Here is a 20,612-nt window from a genome sequence, read left to right as displayed (position 1 = left end):
AGTCTGGATTATGTACGTTACCTATAACTATACCATGGAAACTGTATTTATGTGTTTTGTATTTCTTCGATTATCGACTAGTCTCCAGTTCTGCTTTGATACTATAGTGGGCCATTGGGGTGCTCTGGAAAAGTTAAGATGTGTTGAATTACCCAAACATAAATGTGTCTTTTCTACATTTCAGCTTCTCCAGTTGGTAACGGATATATCAAGCCACCTGTCCCACCTGTTTCTGGTACACAGAGAGAAAAAGGACCTCCAGCCATGTTGCCTATCAATGTTGACCCAGACAGTAAACCAGGCGAATATGTCCTGAAGAGCTTGTTCGTTAACTTTACTACTCAGGCTGAACGCAAGATTCGCATCATCATGGCAGAACCTCTTGTGAGTAAAAAGAAACTCTTAAGTATATACGTACTTTGCTTTGAATTTATTTTTAAATAAGGCTTGCTTGCCATGCAATGCAGAATATTTTCCTTGTAATCTGCGTTGGAGTTTGATAGCATTTCCCAAACTGTAAGATATGCTACTATGGCAATTAGAAGGTTGTGGGAGAGGATAGAGGTATGCAAGATATGCCAAAGGGGTGACATGGAAAGGAACAACTATTTTATTTCTGTTTGCAATATGGGCACCTGTTAATATTATTGAGAGGCAGAAGGGGTGTCAGCCAGCATACATTTTACAGCTGGGAGAGCGGTCACTTGAGGCAAAATAGATTAGAAAATGCTGACATATGATAAAACCAGTATTTCTGAACATTACTGGTTTTCAGCTAAAACATGAAAATGAATAAGCACTGCTGGTTCCTATTTTAGTTCTGACAGTAGTAGATTTCATAACCTAACAAAGTGCTATAGCACCTATTTTCTGGATATGAAAAAGCATGCAGCATTTGAAAAAGGAGCTACATTACAAGGTCTTGCACAGTCAGTGAGAGAGCCGACATATTTCAGGCAAATGTAACATGCAAGGATGTCTGTTGCAAATTGTCTTATGTAACTGAACTTCTGGAATTCTGATATTTTAACTTGAGACTACATTTTAAATACATTCTTGTTATTTTGATTAGGGAGGAATAGTTCTGTAACCTATATTTTAGTTCTGACAAGGTGAAAATAAAAAAATAGAAATAACAAGGAACCTGTATTTCTGAGCTGTAAGGGAATTCTTATAAAATCTTATCACATTTTTGTTATAAAGCACAGTATAGAATACTTAGTTCTGTTCCCCATTTTCAAGTCTGGATATTCTGAACAGTAAAATTAAGACTGTCTTGATTCTGATGGCATCGGTTTGGCTTTATGTCTTGATTTAGATTCAGAAGCATTTGACGCTTGGAAAGTTTTTCCAGACTTTCCTCTGAAACATTAGGTAGATGCAAGATGACAGAAATATCTTACATAATTCAGAAATGACACAAAAAAAGCTAACAGGAAGGAATATTTTGACAAAGATCCAGTTTTTTCCCCTCCAAATCACAGAAAGTAGAATAAACTGACAGTCATAGTGCAGGTCCTTTAAAAAAAAAAATGCCAGCAGCTATTTATTACCATCCAGTCTTCGTGTGACGCACAGTGAACATCTTTACAATTTTAAGACACAATGTGTTGTAAAATTACTTGACAAGATCGGGGAAACAACAACAAGACCAGCACTGAGAACATAATTTCCTCATAGCACCTCTGTTACTCTTAAACACTAACCTCTGCATTTTCATATAATATTTCAGAAATAGATATGAACCAATGGCCCTCATTTATTCCCATTTCACATTGTGTTAAGATGATTTTGAGTTGCTGTGTGTTGATATGTTAATTTTGTCGCTTTGTGAAACTATTAATATCTGAATGTTGATCTTACCTTATTCCAGAGGTTGTTCGGTGAAATTTTATTTGGTAAATTCAACGTAGAATGTAAAAATATGACAAGAGACTACAATGTCACCTTCTTCTTATCAACATTTCAGAACATATTTCTTACAGGGGTCTAACTGTGAGACACTAACAATAATTCAATGACATACATCTTATTAGTACTGATAGGACTTACAAGTCATGGCATGCTGCTGTTTGAGGGTGACTGTGACAAATGTGTAAGCAGGATTTTGTAGACATTCAGGCAAAGTGATCTTGAAATAATTAGGTTGTACTGAAAGAAGGTGACAAGGGAAAATGGCAAAAATTATTCTGGAATAATGGCTAAGAATTTAAGTCTCCATTTTTGTGGGGTAGCTGTTGGATATTTGACAGCTTTGTTCCCACATTTCTACTCTACTGACTAGAGCTGTGACCTGGAAGTCCCAGGGATTTGCGAGACAAAGATTATAAATTGAAGGTGCAGAGCCACCCTTTGGCCTTTTTTCACAATAGGTAGTCAAATGGTGAGCTCTTTGAAGATTCTGTTCTAATTAAACTCAAACATACTTCAAAGAAAATCAAACTTGCAAAGTACTCTAACACTGAGATGTTTCTAGTCTGAATTCTCTAAGTCATTACAAGATATGACAGTTTAATTTTATAATGAGTGATGAATACTTAAGATATCTTTTAGAGAAGCTAAAATGATCTGTTTATAATATAATTGCTTTTTCCTCTTTTATCACTAAGTCTAGCTCACATTCAAGCTCTGAAGTTACTATGGGATTAAATTAAAGACTTACTGATACATTTTTTACCTAGGTATTTCTTTTCATACACACATTTTGCCTCCTTATCCTTTCTGATTATCATTACTGTCGTTTTTATGAATTTTTCTGTTTCTTTGGGTTCCATATGCCTGTTTGATATATCCATTTCTTTCTTTTGTGATGTACACAGAGCCCAACTGTGAATCACAGTGTTCTGACAACTATAGTGGAAAACCAGGTTTGTGTCCCGCCATCAGTTGCAGATGCTAGCAAGGCACAAAAAATTTTTGCTGTTTTTTAGGGCACAGCACCGCCCCTCTCCTGCAGCCCCATGAAATCTCAGCTGGGATAGCAAGATTCCAGTGGCAGAGAAAGCACAGGGCAATGTCACCTACTCCTCCTGCTGCCTTGGCTGTCAGCAGAGTATGATTTGACATTTTGGTTAGTGGATCTGGCAGTGATCATCATAAAAAACGCACTCCCCAGTTAATATGTTTTATAGGCATGAATCTAATGTTGACAATCCACTGCTAAGTCTTTAACAAGTTAGAATGGAAACCTTTTGTTTCCAGGTGTGGGGTTTTGGGTTTTTTTTTACTTTGTCTGAAGAATATTTTATTTGGAATTTCAGGTCAATTTTTTCAGCTTTTTAGTGTCTCTGAAAATTAACAAACATTTCAATAATTACATTAAGTTCACAATTATGTGGCTAATTTTTAATGATTAGACTACTGTACCCAGATTGTCAAATTATATTAATCCAAATTAAAGGTATTTGGTGGCAGAATTAATTAAAAGGGATTTTCCAGTTTATAAAATTAAATTCACATAAATGAAATGTAAATAATTTCTTCTTGATAAGCCTTTAATAATTTCCTGCTTCTTTTCTGTCCATAATTGTTCTCCTTTATAGCGAATATTAAGAATTTTTCCTGCAGACCTTTTTTCACAGCTGATTGCATTCATATTTAATTTTTATCAATTTATATTGTAAATCTTCTCTGCCTTGCTTCACTTGCAAACACAATTTGATATTTTGTTACTGCTGATTTTTTTTCAAGCAGTGGTGACCTTAAAATGAAGCTAGAATGAGGAAGCCAGGGAAATATTTTTGCCAGTTCAAATGATAAAATGCGTTTACGAATCTTAACACTGTAAGGAAAAAACCCAGAAAGTAGTTTCCTTTTTAGGACTGTTGATTATCACATAGGGTAATAATTCATCCTGTGCATACTGATCAGGCTAATCTTTAAATACGGCTTTTAGCAGTACTTACACACAGCTGTAGACATTGATAAAACATAGTGAGCTACAGGCGTTGACAGTGGTTAATGGTTAATTTAGCTGTTGGTAAACTTTCATTATGCTTTTCTCCTGCAAGCATCTTCTTTTACTGTGCTGAATACTGAACTCAAGAACAGAATTTACTCATTATAGGATTAGGACTATAAGCATATTCATGTAGTCTGCCTATAACTTTCTCCTTTTATTAGGTAGGTTATATCTCGCTATTGGAAAAAAACTGAAAGCAGTGATGTGGTTGATACTTGTGTATTATTTACTTCCATTTCATTAGAAGCTCAAAGACATTAAAATACAGACCTATTTCAAAACAGGGCTGGTGATAACAGCCAAGCAGGTGGTTAGGAAGATCGAAAGGGCAAGAATAATGCAAGTTTGTTTTTGCAAAGACCGACTAACCAACATGTATAGTTGCGCTGCTGTCTGACTAGCTTTAATCTAGGCTTCACTTTCTCTAGGCAAGAGAAGAAATATGCTAAGGACAGACTTGGAAGAAAAGGAAGTAGAAGGTTTTTTGGTTTCTGAGGACTGGGCTGTGGTAACTAGAAAGATTTATGTAGGCTATAATAATACCAAGCAGTTTTAACCCACAGTTGTAATGTAGAATTTTCTGGTTTACATAGAATAAAGTTCAGCTGCATCACATGAGGAATGACTCCTTTGTTGTCATCTATAATGAGACACATTAGCATTGCACATTTTTTATATTTGAAGTCCACATGAATAGTTTGGCATACACAGGGACTTTGGATCCCTGTTTATTGACAGTGCACAGACAGGAGTTACTATAAGGAACAAGTAATTTCATGGAAAGAGGGAAGGCATACTGCCTTGCTCTGTCCTAACCATCCGCTCAGCATGTGTATGCCCAGATAAATTGAAAAGAAGACAGCTTTATCTGAATAACTTTATGCACGTACATATTGAAAATGCTGTTCTTTTTTTCCCATACAAAAAGTATCCTCCCTAGGACCTTTCTCTATAAATGCTATAAACATGCCAGATTCCCTTTGTCATCTGTCCCTGTCCACCTCTACGTGACTCAAGGATTATGTCACTCATCATTAATATAATTCTTTTATTCCACTAGTGTTTGTGGTAGGCAAAATTCTGTAAAGCATGTGGGCAGTCCATCCCAACCCTACGGAGCTCATAGTTCATAATACCATAACTCTGTATCTAACGTATCATAACACTTTATTTCTACTGTATTCTTTATTTAGTATTTAAATGATATAAATAAATATTAGTAGATTAGTTCTTTTAGATCCAATTGTCACAAATAATGTGAAGGACATTAAGAATAATTATCTATTCTTTCTGTAATTGTCTCTGAAGTACTTAAGATGCTTCTTTATGAAATTCTGCCTCACTTTATTATACCGTGCTGAGGACTGTCCTCTCACCTGTTCATAAGAAAGTGAAAGCATCCCCACACCATCTTTAACTACTTGCTATGTAACCTGAATATACTATCCTTTTATTGTATGGAGCCCTACAGATCGGTTACAGTGGATGCATTCAGTGGCTTGTTGAATGGGCAGATCTATGTCTGTCAGTCGTAGGACAGTCATTCTCCTCAGGAGAACGCCCATCTCCCAGTGTTCCCAGCAAACAGCTGCTCAGCGGAGTTTCTTTCCTGCAGGTCATTGACTGGATCCCAGGTCCATTTTTTAGACTAACACTTGGTCTCATTATTTTATTCAAGTCCTAGCCATATCTAAGGACTTAGTTTGATTTCTGTGTGGATTGTCTCCTTGGTTCTGTTTCTTTTTACTCAGACTTTCCAGCAGCTAACTTCTCTGTTTCAAGAAATCAGTTAAGCAGAACAGGGGTCTCAGTCATCACTCTTCCCTCCTTCACTAATCAACTTCTGTTGGAACTTCACCGGCTCTCCAAGTACAGTCCAGTCCACAAAACCCAGCTCTGCCAGTGATAATGAAGCCCAAGCTGGGCCAGATCAGCTTGTTCTTTCCCCCAGCAGAGAGAGAGGCAGCTAAGCCTGGGAGATATCATCCATGAAATAAGCAAGCTCTACTCATGTACTCAAAGGATGTGAAGGCAGAAAAATGTAGGAACAATCAAGCTTCTATACTGAAGATGGAGAGCGTCAAATATACCAAAGACAGTTCTGATGGCATAAAGAGCCTTCACTTCCCCTTCTATTCATCGCCTCAGAAATAATATCCCCCTCTAGTTATCTCAGTACATATATCTCAGGCTGAAACCTGCAGCAGAAGCCAAGCACTAAACAGTATAGAGCAGTAGTCCTTCTCAAGTGGCTAATCTTGAACCTCAGGATAGTTATCTTCCTGAAAGACCTAGAAAGGTTTGTGTGATTGAAGCAGTGGCCAAGGATGAGATATCTTCTATGTAGTTCAGGGGGACATATCATAGGATTGAAACATAGGAGTTGAGGGAAAGAGTGTGAAAGACACAGTTGGAAAAAGAGTTAGAGACAAATGTAGGGTTTCAGAAATAATGATGGCGAGCGCAGGAGGATAGAGACAAGATGCAGCGTGGGTCAGAAATTCAGCTTCCATATGAGATTGAGGGGAAAAGTTCATGCCATTTTAGCAAGCAGGAAGGAAAAGGACACATTTTCCATAGCCATTGGCACAGGCATTTGCAGCTACATACAGGTCCATAGAAACACTCATGTATTTCATAGCCAGGCAACGTCAACAGGAGCTTTCTCAGTGATCTCGGTTTGCATAGCTGGGTGTGTGGGCAGAATGCTGTTTGAGGCTTCAGATCTCATTCTGGTAGCAAAACTCTCCACTGTCCCTGAGCCTCACTACTACATGGATATAGTTGGAGGATAGTCAATGGCGCATATGATGGTTCAAATCGCTAAGAGGATTTAATGTTGGAAGGTAGATTCAATCCAAGGTCACCGAGGCTATCACACTGTGTCACGTGTTGGCGGACACCTGCAAATACAGCAGAGAACCTACCACATGTCCCTAATCACATTTTTGTGTCATTTAAGGATATTGGTTATTACCACTATCCAGAAAATGAAAGTCATACTACAGTCATCTCAGGCCAGTCTTATCACTGGTCTGTCATCATGAAGGACAGAAAGAAAATCAAGTGTATGCTTTGGTAGTGTTCTTGCCAGATAAGTAGCAATTAATTAAAGAGATATCTTTCCATATTTTTGCAACAGCTTCATTCTTTGCATGCTTTCAGAGTCATGTTTGAAGTCAGTGAGGTACTGCTTCATCAGGATTGCTCTGTTCTAAAATTTAAATTTATGTGCTCTTTTCTGGGCCTGAGTCTGGCATGGTACAGTTGTCCTGGTTTCGGCTGGGGTAGAGTTAATTTTCTTTCTAGTAGCTGATATAGTGTTATGGTTTGGATTCAGTATGAGAAGAATGTTGATAACACACTGATGTTTTCAGTTGTTGCTAAGTAGCATTTAGACCAAGTCAAGGATTTTTCAGCTCCTCCTGCCCAGCCAGCAAGAAGGCTGGAGGGGCACAAGAAGCTGGGAGGGGACACAGCCAGGGCAGCTGACCCAAACTGGCCAAAGGGGTATTCCATACCATGTGATGTCATGTCCAGTATATAAACTGGGGGAGTTGACTGGGGGGGGGGGGGGGGGGGCGGATTGCTACTGGGGAACTAACTGGACATTGGTCAGCGAGTGGTGAGCAATTGCATTGTGCATTGCTTGTTTTGTATATTCCAATCCTTTTATTATTACTGTCATTTTATTGTTATTATTATCATTATGAGTTTCTTCCTTTCTGTTCTATTTAAATGTTCTTATCTCAACCCATGAGTTTTACCTTTTTCCTTCTGATTCTCTCCCCCAACCCACTGGGTGAGGGGGAAGTGAGTGAGCGGCTGCGTGGTACTTAATTGCTGGCTGGGGTTAAACCACGACAACATTTACACATCAGACAGCTTGAGTGATGCCATATTTGACTCTGCATATCTGGTGGCATGACAAATATGAGAAAAACTTAAATACTTTATGTAGCTACCTTCCCAGTTTGGAAACCCACCCAATAAGGTCTTGTTTCCTTGGCTGGGCATGCAGTACAGGTGGAATCTAAGGCTTTTATGGCCATCATACTTGCAGCAAAAGAGCAGTGAAGGCTAACGTTAGCTCTGGAAGGGCATCCTGGTACCCTCCTTGAAATCTGTCAGATCGGTACCAGTAATCGGGAGGAAAAGGCTTCAGATCAAGTCACGTGGGGACACGTCTGTTACGGTACAGTTACAACCTTTGAGATAAACACATAGCCAAGAAAGCCCAAAATAAAGGAATTTTAAAGAAAACTACTGACCGTCATCAGAATTTCTCGAGTTCACTTAAAAAATATACCTTTCCTCATCTATTGGTCTGTTCTATGAAAACAGATGCATAGCTGATGACAGTAAGTAGCCACCTGACATTAAAGCAGCAGTGGCTGCAGCACAGCAGACCATTACCGAGGTCAGTATCTGTTGTTTATTACCCCCTCCGGCTATTTTAAGCTTAAGAGAAATATGGTTCCTGTTTGCAGAGCTCTCAGCTGTGCCTGGAGCAGCCCTGCAATTACAACTCTAAATTTATTCAAATCAGCTGATAAGGCCTTCCTACAGCTTTGATGAAATTAGGTCACATTACTCTGAATGGGTAACCAGCGGTCAGGGCCCTGAGGGCACTAATAAGCTTTAATGGCCTCGGCAGGCCCTTGCCCACAGCCCCCAGGGCAGTCAGTCCCTGCCACCCCAACACCACAGCAGGACTGGTCTCCGGCTCCCCAGAGCCCTGCCAGGTCTTGGCCCACCCCACAGAGATGCCTGCTGTCGTTCGGGGACCCTCAGCCGCTGCGGCCAGCCCTGCTGAGTCCTGACACCAGCAAAGCCACGTAAGCGCTTCAGCCGCTCGCCCCGCCGAAACTGAAGCACGTCCTGCTTAGAGCTTCCCATGGAGATTGAGATATTGGGGAAAGCGTGGGATCATGGGCAGTTCTGTATCAGAAACAACTGCAAGTGTCTCCCTCTCGTACAGCCGTGCCTCAGTACTGGGTAGCTGGTAGGATATCTGTCCTGCCTGGTCGTGGGTATTCTGGATGTCTGCATCCAGACAGGCGTTCTGCATTTTACTCTGCTGTACCTTTTATCAGAGCTCTGGTGCTAATCCCGTATTTTCATTCCCAAGGCTCGCAAATGTGGGAAACCTGCCCACCCTTCCCGACCTTCCTGTTTTTATAGCATTTTACCAGTTCTGTGTAAATATCCTAAAAGAAGGGACCTCATCCACTGCTTGGAAGACGGAGGTCCCCTAAATCCTCATGGCATTGCTCTCACCATGGGCAGGAGTTTGCCTGAAGGCGAGGACAGTGCTCTCGCAATAACTCGGAGAACGTGGTGAGCTCAAGAGGGAAGCTGCACATCCCTCATTCTCTGCAAGAAAAAAAGCTTCCTGCATTTGTCTCCCATGTCCTTCTTGCACAAAAGAAACAACTTTGCTCATCATAAATCAGTTGGTGTAAAACTCTTTGCATATAGGATTGACGTGTCAGTTAACTTCTCTGTTTAGGGAACAAAGCTGTAACCAAATGAGCAGGGTACATCAAGGTCAGGGAAGAGCATCCTCTGACCCTCTTTGCCAGCTCTCAGAAGTAATGTCAGAGATAGAAAGGAGGGAACAGTGCTGTTCAAGTTACACGCTTGACTGTAGTGACTTTGTCTCCTAAATCTAATTTACCACTGGATCTTTCAGTGTTTCTATTTCACAGAAGTCTGCTGTCACAAAATCCTTCTCTTCATAGAAGTGATTATTATATGGATACCTCTGAATTTTATTTTTTTTTTTAAATACATGTATTGGCTGATGAAGAGTGTCCAGCTGAACCACCTTGGTAAACAGCTGAAACAGGGCTTTGCATAGCAGTTTCACGCAAAGCTCTTGACATGGATGTGAAAGTCCAGATCTCCATAGTCTGTTGTTCTTAGAACGCTAAAAATAAGTTGCATACAAATCACTGTATTGAATGCTTTTTCAGAGCATCATGTTTATTCCAGTTGCACAGGCTCATAGATAAAAGATCTTGGACTCTCATACTGCATCTCATGACACCACTCTTGACTGAAGCCTTATTCAAAGTATCATTAATTATTAGAGTATGACTCCAGAAAGCCTTCTTCCTGGCTTCATGTTGAGAGTAAGGTGGAAATAGTGTTTTTATGGAGTATAGCTTGCTCTGGGCATCTGTATTTTGAGCAAGTTCTTGTTCCTATTATGGAGAAACATTTTTATGACAATGCGTTGTAATGGATCTCAGCACAAACAACAGAAGAAGAAATCTGTATTTACTTCAACAGTTTTTGAGAAGTAAATCCTATATATCTTGCTCACCTTGAAGAAAATGCATCATATAAGCAAAAAAATCCTCCTTTTTTTGTGTCTTGCTGCAGTCAGGCTTTGCAATGTAATAGCCATGTTGTGTTCCAACTCCACAACAGTTTATTACTGCTGCTTCCTATAACAGGCCTTTCTCATTTCATTAATACTGGACTTGGGACTACTAATAAACTCAATCCTGTACTTGAAATTCAATTAGCACTCTCTTAGTTAATCCATTATATTAACTTTATAGTCCTTCCCCAAGCTGTACATCATGGTCCTTTGTGAATTTTCATAATAAGTAAGGATGCCACTAAAAACTTAATATATTCTATGCCCCAGCAAATTAGGTTCCAATTAACAAAATTTTATTTTCTTACATTGGAAGTTTTTAAGGCAGAATCAGTCAGTCTACTAACACATGTCTATGAAGGAATTATGGTGTCAACTATAAGTGTCCACACTTAGTTTCTAGATGCCCTTTTTAAATTTATCAAACTTACAGGTTGTAAAATTCACCTCTTCTTCTGTACACGGTAGTACTGGGGTAATTATAATCAGGGAAAACCAAGGAAAGTATTATGATACTAGCCCAGACCTTAAAACTTGCATGTATTCAGACAGGATTTTGGTGTGTTCATCAAGTTACAATTTTAAAAAGGCATTCCTGTTAACACAAAACTCTCAAAATAAATGGCCAATAGAATTTCCTTTCTTACTTGTGCTAGAGTCTAGCTCAAATTTTGGTAAAGTCATCCTGAGTACTCTTTTCAACTTTCCAGATTTTACAAAAGCATGTATTTAAAATATTTCTTTTGCAGCTGGTCTGCTGGTAGCCATCAGCATATTTGGGCTTAAAATACTTTACTAAAAGGAATTGTTTTACTTCCTACCTACTAGACAGCTCCTCACTTTGCAATAGAAAAATATTAGAGAAGATACAAATGCTGAGAGTGGTAGGTTTTCTGTTTGGGGTTGGGTTTTTTTTTTGCAGCTACCCATATATCTGTAACAGCACTTAACCTTTGTTTGAAGTTTGTGACCATTTATTATCAACACCAAGTTGAGGGCATGTCTGGGAATGTTTTTACTGATCAAGTAAGAATGTCAGAGTTCTTGAGTTGTTTGCTCAAGGTAAGTCAAAGAAAGAAAACTTTCATATTTGTTTTTTGTGAGGTTTTTTCTTAAGTTCCATGTTATTTTGGGAGAGTTGCAGTGCTAATTTTTGCACTGTGCATCTAATAGCTTGGAAAGCAATTTCTAATTCAGTGGGTTTGCTTCTCTCTTCAGTCTGTTTGGAATTTACTCCACTTCTGTTTAGTATTAGTACTGAAAATTAATTTGCTGTTTCTTTGGCTTGTTTGGCCATTTTTTCTGATACATCAGTTACTCCAGATTAAACATTCTCATGACCAAATTTTCTGAGTGTCCACATTTTAGTTTTGTTAGTAGAAAGCACAGGTAAAAGATGCCTTTTGCAGAGAATGTGATAATCAGGCAAAAATTAGCCTGTAATACCTGATGTGATGACATAAGCTATCACTGAGGCAGAACAGTACATGATGTGGATGCCAAAGAGGCGAGAGTCAGTGTGAAAACCTGTATTTGAAGCTGAACTGATGTTTTGTTACACAGTTTTGTATTCAGCAGTACATCAGCACTGGGCACATCCTTTTCCACATAAACAAAACAGAAGAGCTGTTACAAAGAAAAGAACAATTGCATGAAGAAAGAATAGACTGAGTAGTACTGAGCCTGTCTTCTAAACATGCACCTTTCATTGTTTTTATGCAATAACTGTAATGGCAAGTAGGTTTTTGACCTGAGCTTGCTAAATTAAAAATTTATGGGAGATGTAGAATATTTTTACATATATTTCATAGCCACTTGAAATATGCTTTTTTTTTCCTCCATATGAAATACCATGTACAATTAACATTGCTTTTTTTACTTAATTTTCAAAAGTTACATGAAGTTAATCATATTTTTCGTTAACATTTTTGGAGTCTAATTCTGTCTTACACAGAGTTGTGGTGTTAAAGCTATATTGCCATATCTTTTTTATTATGTTTGCCTTTAGAATTTCCTTTTGGTGTATGCTTAGAATTTCAAAGGTTGATAAAGGAAATCCCCTTTTCTGTTTATTTTACTGTCTGTGTACCATGGTCACTGACACAGTCTCTTAAAAGAGGTATCTAGCAGCTAATTGATGCTGAGCAGAGCAACAAGAGAAATCAAAGATTCTGTTGTCATCCACTGAACAGGCAATTTATATTTTTATGCATGAGGATCTGCTGACTTGCAAAGAACAGTTGTGAAAACAGGACACTAATTACCTGTTTCATAGAAGTTCCAGGTGGGAGACATTTGGGAGACTATCAGAGTAAACAGATTGTGCTTTTGAGTCAAAAAGCTTGGCTCTCTTAATTGCTTAGGTATAAATTAACTAGGTGTCCTGGGGTGGTGGGGGGAATTCTCAAATAGTAGAAAGGTAAATAAGAGATGAAAATTATTTCCCAAGAAGTTCAGAACTATTTTCAGTACAACAGCTTTTTTATGGGACCATAGACTGTTCTATCCATTTTTGAGAGGGCAAAACATAAGTAAATACTTGCAAGTTCAGCTGCATGAACCTGCTCATTGCAGGATCAGCATAGATCCATTCTGGGAGGGAGGAGGTAGAAGCACACAGCCGAAATAGAGGCAGGGACCAGACAGACCAACTCCCTTTCAGAGGCAACTGGCTAGTAGGTAAGCTGCATCTGAAGGGTGGGTGCTCCGCTGTGGAATAAAGTTTCCCATGCCCAGCCTTCAGAAGCAAATTGGCATCGTGGCATTTTCTCCTAGGTGATACAGAAAATGGTTCACACACCAGGTGAGCACAAGATTGACAGTGAGATGTTTTCCGATCCTTGTATGTACAAAATAACCAATGGCAAAATAAAAAATTTAGCATGTTTGGCCCGGTTATTTTTGGAGCAGACCTCTTCCCACAAAACACCACTTTCCTTTACTGCTGAAAAGAATGTAAGACAAAGATGTTCAATTGGCGGGGGGGGCTTATGTGATGATACAGCATAAGCAGGAAAGAGTTACACTTGGGGATTTTTTGGTTCTCTTAAGATTGCACTTACACGCATTTTATATATATTGTAGCTGTAGTAGTTGAATGTGGTCTGTGTCTACTCCATTTTATGTGAAAAGGTCCATTCTTCTGCTGTTTCTTTTTGGTAACTCTTCCATCCCAGCAGACTACTCAGTAGAGTATGTGTGGCTGCTTTCTAGCATGCAGTGCAAAAGTTATGATTTGTATCAAAATATCCTTTCATCCTCCATGCTCTTATAAAAAGATGGGGTTTATCTCAGTCAGTAATAGAGTACCCCATCATAGTTCAGTAGGAATAATGTGCTTAATGCTTGCTGAGGTTGGAAATAACTTTAAGGGGCATTATAGAGCTTTATAACATGGTGATATAGTGAAGCTTAACAGGCACCACAACATCCTTTTGTTTTCGTGTTTCCCCTAAGACTCAGTTCTGTGACAGGTGGTCGAGCAAAGCTATTCCTGTGTAAATTTACCCAATTATATTTGTGTAGCAGCCCTGAAAAAGCATTAATATATTAACCATTAAAAGTAGCCAACAGTCTTTGGAGAAATGTTTTAGTGTGCCTATGTGAATAGAAGGTTTGACTTATACGTTATTTTTTAGATAAATTATAAATACTGTATTTAGTTGATGAGTGCAAATGTGATAAAATATATATCTGCCATTGCATATTCAACATACTCTATTTTTCTATGAATGTTTTCACAACAGCAATGAGGCAGAGGAAGGAAATTAATTCTTAGGTGAGCTTTTTGTTTGTAAGCATTGGCGATGCAAAAAGTTTAGGCAGTTTTATTGAAAAACAATAGTTTCAAATATTAAATGCAAAATTGTCTTTGCTGATCTTTACTGCTTATCTCTAATGTGAATTCATATCATGGGAGTTTCCAGTGTGAACAAATACAGAGTATACAATTGAAGGCAGCACTTCAAACAAGAAATAAGGATGTTTAACTTAGTGATTAAAAATGGAAATGTTATTATTGAGAGTCCATTCTTCTGAAATTTTCTGATGTTTTTTATAGCCCAGAAAGCTATGGGCTCTTTCAGATTAATCAAAACTTTCTTTATTCATATTTTGTGGTTGTAGGCTTTGGCTCCAAATTCAGCCTACCTATTCATCCAAGATTTGGAATACATTTCTGTAGAATGTATTATAGCTACAGAGACTCAAACAGAGTCAACTTGTAATATAAAAGGGCCTCTTTGCCATTTCTGAATTGGGTGGGCAAGAAAATAAATAAAAATAAAATAGTGCCTTGAGGCTGGAAAACATTTTTAAGATTTTTAAAAAAACTTTTAAATAAGTGTATCTCCAGGGTAAATAGACTGCTATGGAATCTATTACTCGGACGCAGTTTCACTTTATTATACGTTTTAACCTTGCCTTTGCCGGTCCTGAACCTTTGGTATATAATTAAAATGTCTACCATGAGTATAAATATATTTTATATAGTAGCTGCCATGGCAGTGATGTTGAAAATACTGCATAAAATGAAATGGTAAGATTTGTAAGGATGTTAGAACTCAGTGGTATAGAATAGGCAAGTTGTTTACAGTAGATGAGAAGAAATTATCTATTGCATAAAGAAAAAACGCTGTTTTCAAAGGACGCTTGAAGCACCTGCATGTAGTTGAGGTGTCTTTAAATTTACTCAGCAGTGTCTTCCTGACATGTTGTCAGTCGTTACCCTCATCACGTAAGCAGTCATCCTTTTATATTTTAGGAGCTCTTAGACACCAAAAAACATACTTGTGTCTGGCCCTTCCATCTTTAGTCAGTTCATTGTCTATTCAGTACTCATCATTAGTAATAAAGTAAATAGTAAAAACTTGTACTTTGAGTTTTCTCAAATCTCCAAGCCCCCAGTAAAACTTTCTGTGGCTATTGCCATTCACTGCAGGGGTACAGTGAGTTGCTCTGACACGGGCTCCCAGAACTCGGCTTCACGGGGTCAGCTCGAGTCCCGCCGGGCTGAGCCGTTGCTGCTGTCGCTGCAGGCAGAGTCAGCGGCAGCACCGCACTTGGGAGGACTCGGGGAAAAAGCAGGAGCAGCAGCAACCCGAACAGGGGGACGAAGAAGAGGCAGCCGCAGCCGCAGCACCAGCTGCTGCCTGGCAAGAGCGCGAGGAGAGGGGAAGCGGCAGGAACAGCAGTAGGTGCAGGATGGGATAAAGGGAAGAAAAAGGCCTCGGTTAAAGCCCTAGGCTGGAGACACTGAGAAGTTACAGCAGCAGAACCCTTCTGGGCTTTTGGTAGGCGTCCCTGGCTGGTCTCCATCCCAGGGCTGCCTTCTGCTGCAACCAAGTCTGTTGCCTGGCCTGTGAGTGGTTTCTTTAGGTGCGTGTACCGCAGTTTGGGAAGCCCTGCTCTAGTTGCCTGTAAGAGGGCAAGAGATGAGTTGTATTGCCTTGACCAAATGGAGGGATCTTCACTAACTTGGAAGCGCAGCCCCTGGCGAATGTCATCATCAGCAACTGAAGTATTTGTGAGGTGTGTGTGCTTCCAGAGATAGGTAGCAGGTGATTAGGACATTTTCAGGATCGCAGTTCCAGACCTGGGTTCCCAGAGCATGTTCTGTCTCATTTAATTGTGTCCACCTTACAGATAAGCATGTGACAAGGAATCCCATACCTCATTTCTGCCTGAAACACTGCGTGCATTTCTGCAGGATTTTAGATACCACCCTGAAAGCCAAACGTTGCAGTGTCGGGCACAGGAACACAAAGCTTCTGCATGCCGAAGCCCTTTTTATTGAAACAGACCTTAAGAAACTTCTCTGTGGTAACATAAGTCTTCTGTAACAGAATCAGAAATTTAATTTAAAAAAAAAATTGTGTGTTGTTTTTTTTTCCAAACCGCACTAGTTCTCAGTACATTGGTTTGTCCAGGACCCATGAAAACTTAACAATCTTTTTCCTTTCAAATAAGTTGAACGCTACTTTTGAAAGATTATCTGCTGTCCTTTTCACTGTGCTGCAACAGACAAAAGAAGTATTGTCCTCCCATGAGACACAACTAGGTAGGGTAGCACCAAGTTACTGATTGAGGAGAACTGTGGGTGGGTGGCGTCTGCTTCTGAGCTACAAGGTTTTACTGTGTCTGTTCATTACCAATAATCTGTCATAAAGTTCTAATTAATAGTTGTTGTGCCCTTAATGTAACCTGGAGGAGTCACTTTAGACATCAGAGATAACAATGAAAAATATTGATGACTGTCCTGGATAAATCAGTGACTCAGTAGAAAACATTTTGTTGATTCTTCTATTTGGTAGGTAGTCAGGGGATACTGCGGTCACCCTGCAGCCAGCCTCCTTGCCAGCTGGCGTTACAAGTGGATCAGCATAATTAATTTCAAAATCAGTCAGCAGATGATACTGGGCAATGTTTTCTCCAGAGAGAAACATTAAATAATAGAAATCTTTGGAGCGCCTCAAGTCTCTCCATTCCATTATCTCAGCAGCTTTACAGATTTCTTTGTTTTGCATCTCACATCCCCTGGCAGTGATGGTATTTTGCCTGATACATTAACAGATGCTGATGAGTGTAATAGTTTGCTGAAAGCTGAACAGAAAATCTCATGCTGAGCTGGTGGGAGAGCCCCGATCTTGCAGCTGTAGGAGAAGAAAGATGCATGATTTACAGAAGAATAAGGCGATGGCACATTTCAGACACCAGCAACAGTAGTACAATTCAGTGCAGAATTGTGATGGTGATGGTGACATGTTTCTCAGACTGTCATCTGCCTTCATGCCTTGTTTATTTTCATTGTGGTTTAGGAGATTCATGTTTTGTATACTGTTGCGTATATCTAGAATACTGGACTATGTACTTCTGCAGGCCTCAGTAGTTGAGCCTGCTTGGCAAAGAAGCCATAAAGGTGAATGGATGTTCACACTTGGGGACTCTGAGTTGGGCAATTCTTGGCATTCCCAGTACTCTGAGAATGTATCTTGAAAATTTGCCTCCATTCTGAAAATGCTTGCTTTTTTTTTTTTTTTTTTTTTTTGAGTAATACAGCCATTTCTTCCACAATTATCTTCCTTAAAAATGAACTCTATGGTATTTGATTCTTCTAAAAACACCTTTCTTTCAGTATGCACTGCATGATGCACTGTATCTATGGACATGTTTGTATTGCCTGGTAGTATTATAACAAGAAGGTACATCATGTAGCTAAATAGAGCTCCTTGCTTATGTATTAGAGGAAATACCAGGTGCTTTTTAGGATTTTGGAAGAATTTGTCATCAGTGTGAGCACCAAGGAACTCGGGTGTAATAAACGGGTAATCCTTCTCTTTCTTGGAAAGACACTAAGGACACGAAAGACCCTCGGTCAGTATTAGGTCATATGTATACAGAGGTCTGCTTTGCATATGAAACAAACAGTATCTCCAGCATGAAACCAATCAGGAGGCAAATTATATGAGTAAAAATCTTAACAGAAAAATAATAGTAGAGTTGATAGAATATATCATAGTATTGATCTTAAGTAATACATATTTAATATATTTTCTTTTAGGAGAAGCCACTGACCAAATCTCTGCAACGAGGAGAAGACCCCCAGTTTGATCAAGTAAGACACTTGAAATGATATTATTTCCATTCCTCAGGCTGTAAGACAAATACTTGGAGGCAGTTTAGTGTCCTTGTACTATCATTGCATACTGCAAAAGCAATGTCTCTCAATGTACTTTCATAGAATGATGAGTGCTTTGCCTATCCATTCTTGGGTTTAAATTAGGAGGATTCTTCCACTGTTTTCAAGCTCAATAGTTTTTTGCCATAGAACTTTTTACTTTTTACAGTGTATTAGGCACACATTTTGTTTCCTGGCTGTTTCCCCTGATGGAGGTTTCGAAACAAACTTTGTATCTTTTCAGAATATCTGGTTTTTGAAACAGGTGCATGGCCCCCAATCTTTCTTTTATGAGTTTTTTCTTACGGTTAATATGAGGGCCTTTAGAATCATTGTCATTGCCGTCAGTCTTATCAGTCTATTTTGTCTCTGTAGTTGTGACCCAGCATGACTTAGGAGTATGCTGCACCTCACATAGGCTGAGCCAACCTGTTGTATTTAAAATTAACCATAAATTCAGTTGTTAGGATAAATGTCTATATATGACAAGGTAAATAATAATTAGAGAAAAATGATTGGCAGGGAAGAATCATGAAAAACTAAAATAAAATTTATATCATTAACTAGATTTCATTTAATAAAACAATAAAATTGTAATTAATAAAATTAATTTTATATCTGGCATTAGATTAATAAATTTATTATATAAGGAAAATGGGACAAGTATAAAAATAAAACCAACAGCAATATACACACTTTTTAATGATGGTATAAGAGAATAAATTTTTGTCAGCAGTTCTTAAAAAAAAAAAAGGCATCTAGAGAAAATTCCTACATAAGTAACCTATTTGAAATAAAGATAGGTGCTAAAGAGTTTAAGTTGCATAAAGGATGCCAAAACTCTCTCCCAACAAAGAGGAAGGATAATCTGCTGCTCCACCGTTCCTGCCTCAGCTGCTATTGCTGTTGCCGTTGCTGCCAACTCCATGGCTGCCCCCACCACTGTGCTGCCAGTGGTGCCAGAAATACAGGACAGAAAGATATAGCAGAAGCAGCAGCACCAGGAACAACTCTGAAAGCAACTGTGGCTAATGCCATGAGCTGCAGGTACCATATTGATTAACTTAACTTTGGGAGAGGAGATAGGTATGAGTAGGACTTCAGAACCTAAAATGAATTTAACGCACGTTAGGTTGTGTTTTCTGGGACTTTAGATACATTGCACCAGAAGCAAAGATGCCTTGTGAGACCCCACTGGCATTCACAAAGGCTCGCTTCATAATTTTAGCTTGACAAAGTGATGCTCTCTAGGTTGTTCTGTAGCTGCTTTTTGGGGAGGGGTAGCCTGCTTGAAGGGCTGTTCAGAGCAGGAGGTGAACAGTAGGACTTCTGCGTTGCACTGGGGAGCTCCTTGCCCACCTCGCTGACCACAGAGAGACCCTGCAGGGGAGCCAGCCGCTGTAGGCTAAAGGAGGCTGCTTTGTGAGTACTCCCTAGCTGCCTAGTGAAATTTTTTGTGGTATTCTGACCTTAATTCTATGTATTTTTTTTTTCCTTCCTGTGGGAAGAGTGTCACACATAAATGGGAAAGAAAAACAAATTAAACCGCCCATATGCAAACCTTGTGATACTGTTCCTGCAGTGTATTAAACAAACACATAATGGGTGGCCATGATTTGACTAAATATTCATGGTTAAGCAAATTGCGGCCCTTTACAAGGAAGAATTAGAAGACTCATGCTTCTCCTAGTTACTGGTAAGTAGACAGAAAATTGAACAATTAAGTCAAGATCAATTAATGAGAACAGCGAATGCTTCCTAGAGTAAAAGCTGTGTATTTCTTACTGTAGCAGTTTACCCTGAATGCTGGGCGCAGGGAAACCAAATGCAGACAAAAAACAAAGGCAAATTTTCTTACACACACCACTTGTATATATTTCTAACTGCATATCTAGAGTCCTACCTATGTGTAGAGTTGATAGAAAAGTATAGAGCTGAGATTGCCTTAGACATCCTGTCAGAAAACCTTGAAATTTTCCAAACAAACTATTCAGATTGAAATTCTCAGACTACCTGTCTGCCTCAGCCTGAGCTGTTGGGAATGTTTCCCTTTTCAGGTTTCACATTGTTTTCTGCTTGAACATCACAATCATTTTGAGATATTCTAGTGCTCCTGGGATTGATGTACACCTGTGATTGGGAGATAGGACCTGAACCTGGCTGATGAGCTTGTTTTCAAGAACATGGTTCATACTTACCAAAGTCATTTTACTTTGGCTGAATTGTAGTTAGATTTTCATTATAAAATTTGTAATACACAGTAGAGGTTTGAAAGAACTCGGCTAGAGTAGAGATAGGAAGACAGAGCAAAAAGTCTTTCTTTGCTTGGCATGTTTCACTTGGTAGATTAGGTCAGTACCTTGCAGTATTATAAAGCTGTTTTGCAAATGATAACATGTCAGTATTATAAAGTTGTCACGAAAGTATGGATAATTTTGCTGATATTAAAAATAAAGGTGTGGTCTACCTGGAAAACTCTGAAGATCATGATTCCACATGATACTAAAATCCAAGCAAGAGGGCGTGTGCTTTTAAGTCAAACCACTTGTTTTATTTTTTAAGTTAACTCAAATATTTAAAGAGTC

The 20,612-nt window shown here is 39.0% G+C and overlaps 1 protein-coding gene and 1 long non-coding RNA gene across 14 annotated transcripts in view; one reads left to right on the top strand and one right to left on the bottom strand.

The window, feature by feature from the left end:
* FRY (FRY microtubule binding protein) overlaps positions 1 to 20,612 on the top strand; it is a 251,433-nt gene that overhangs the window by 106,970 nt on the left and 123,851 nt on the right. For all 12 annotated transcript variants that reach the window (XM_030042562.2, XM_030042563.2, XM_030042557.2 and 9 more), the window contains 2 exons: positions 185 to 384; positions 17,911 to 17,964. In XM_030042562.2, the coding sequence (XP_029898422.1) occupies positions 265 to 384; positions 17,911 to 17,964 (174 nt within the window). In that variant the 5' untranslated portion in view covers positions 185 to 264. The remainder of the gene's footprint in view (positions 1 to 184; positions 385 to 17,910; positions 17,965 to 20,612) is intronic.
* The window catches only part of LOC115353322, a 43,961-nt gene that overhangs the window by 231 nt on the left and 23,118 nt on the right, over positions 1 to 20,612 (bottom strand). Inside the window, exon 3 of one of the 2 annotated variants that reach the window (XR_003927545.2) lies at positions 15,325 to 17,002. The exons of the other annotated variant lie outside the window; for it this stretch is intronic. This is a non-coding gene — a long non-coding RNA (uncharacterized LOC115353322). Of the gene's footprint in view, positions 1 to 15,324; positions 17,003 to 20,612 lie in introns of those variants that run through there. 2 annotated transcript variants of the gene reach the window in all.

The sequence above is a fragment of the Aquila chrysaetos genome, chromosome 19, assembly GCF_900496995.4.
Source record: "Aquila chrysaetos chrysaetos chromosome 19, bAquChr1.4, whole genome shotgun sequence".
Lineage (NCBI taxonomy): Eukaryota > Metazoa > Chordata > Aves > Accipitriformes > Accipitridae > Aquila > Aquila chrysaetos.
Note: the sequence above shows the minus strand (reverse complement) of the source record. Positions and strands in the feature narration are given on the sequence as shown.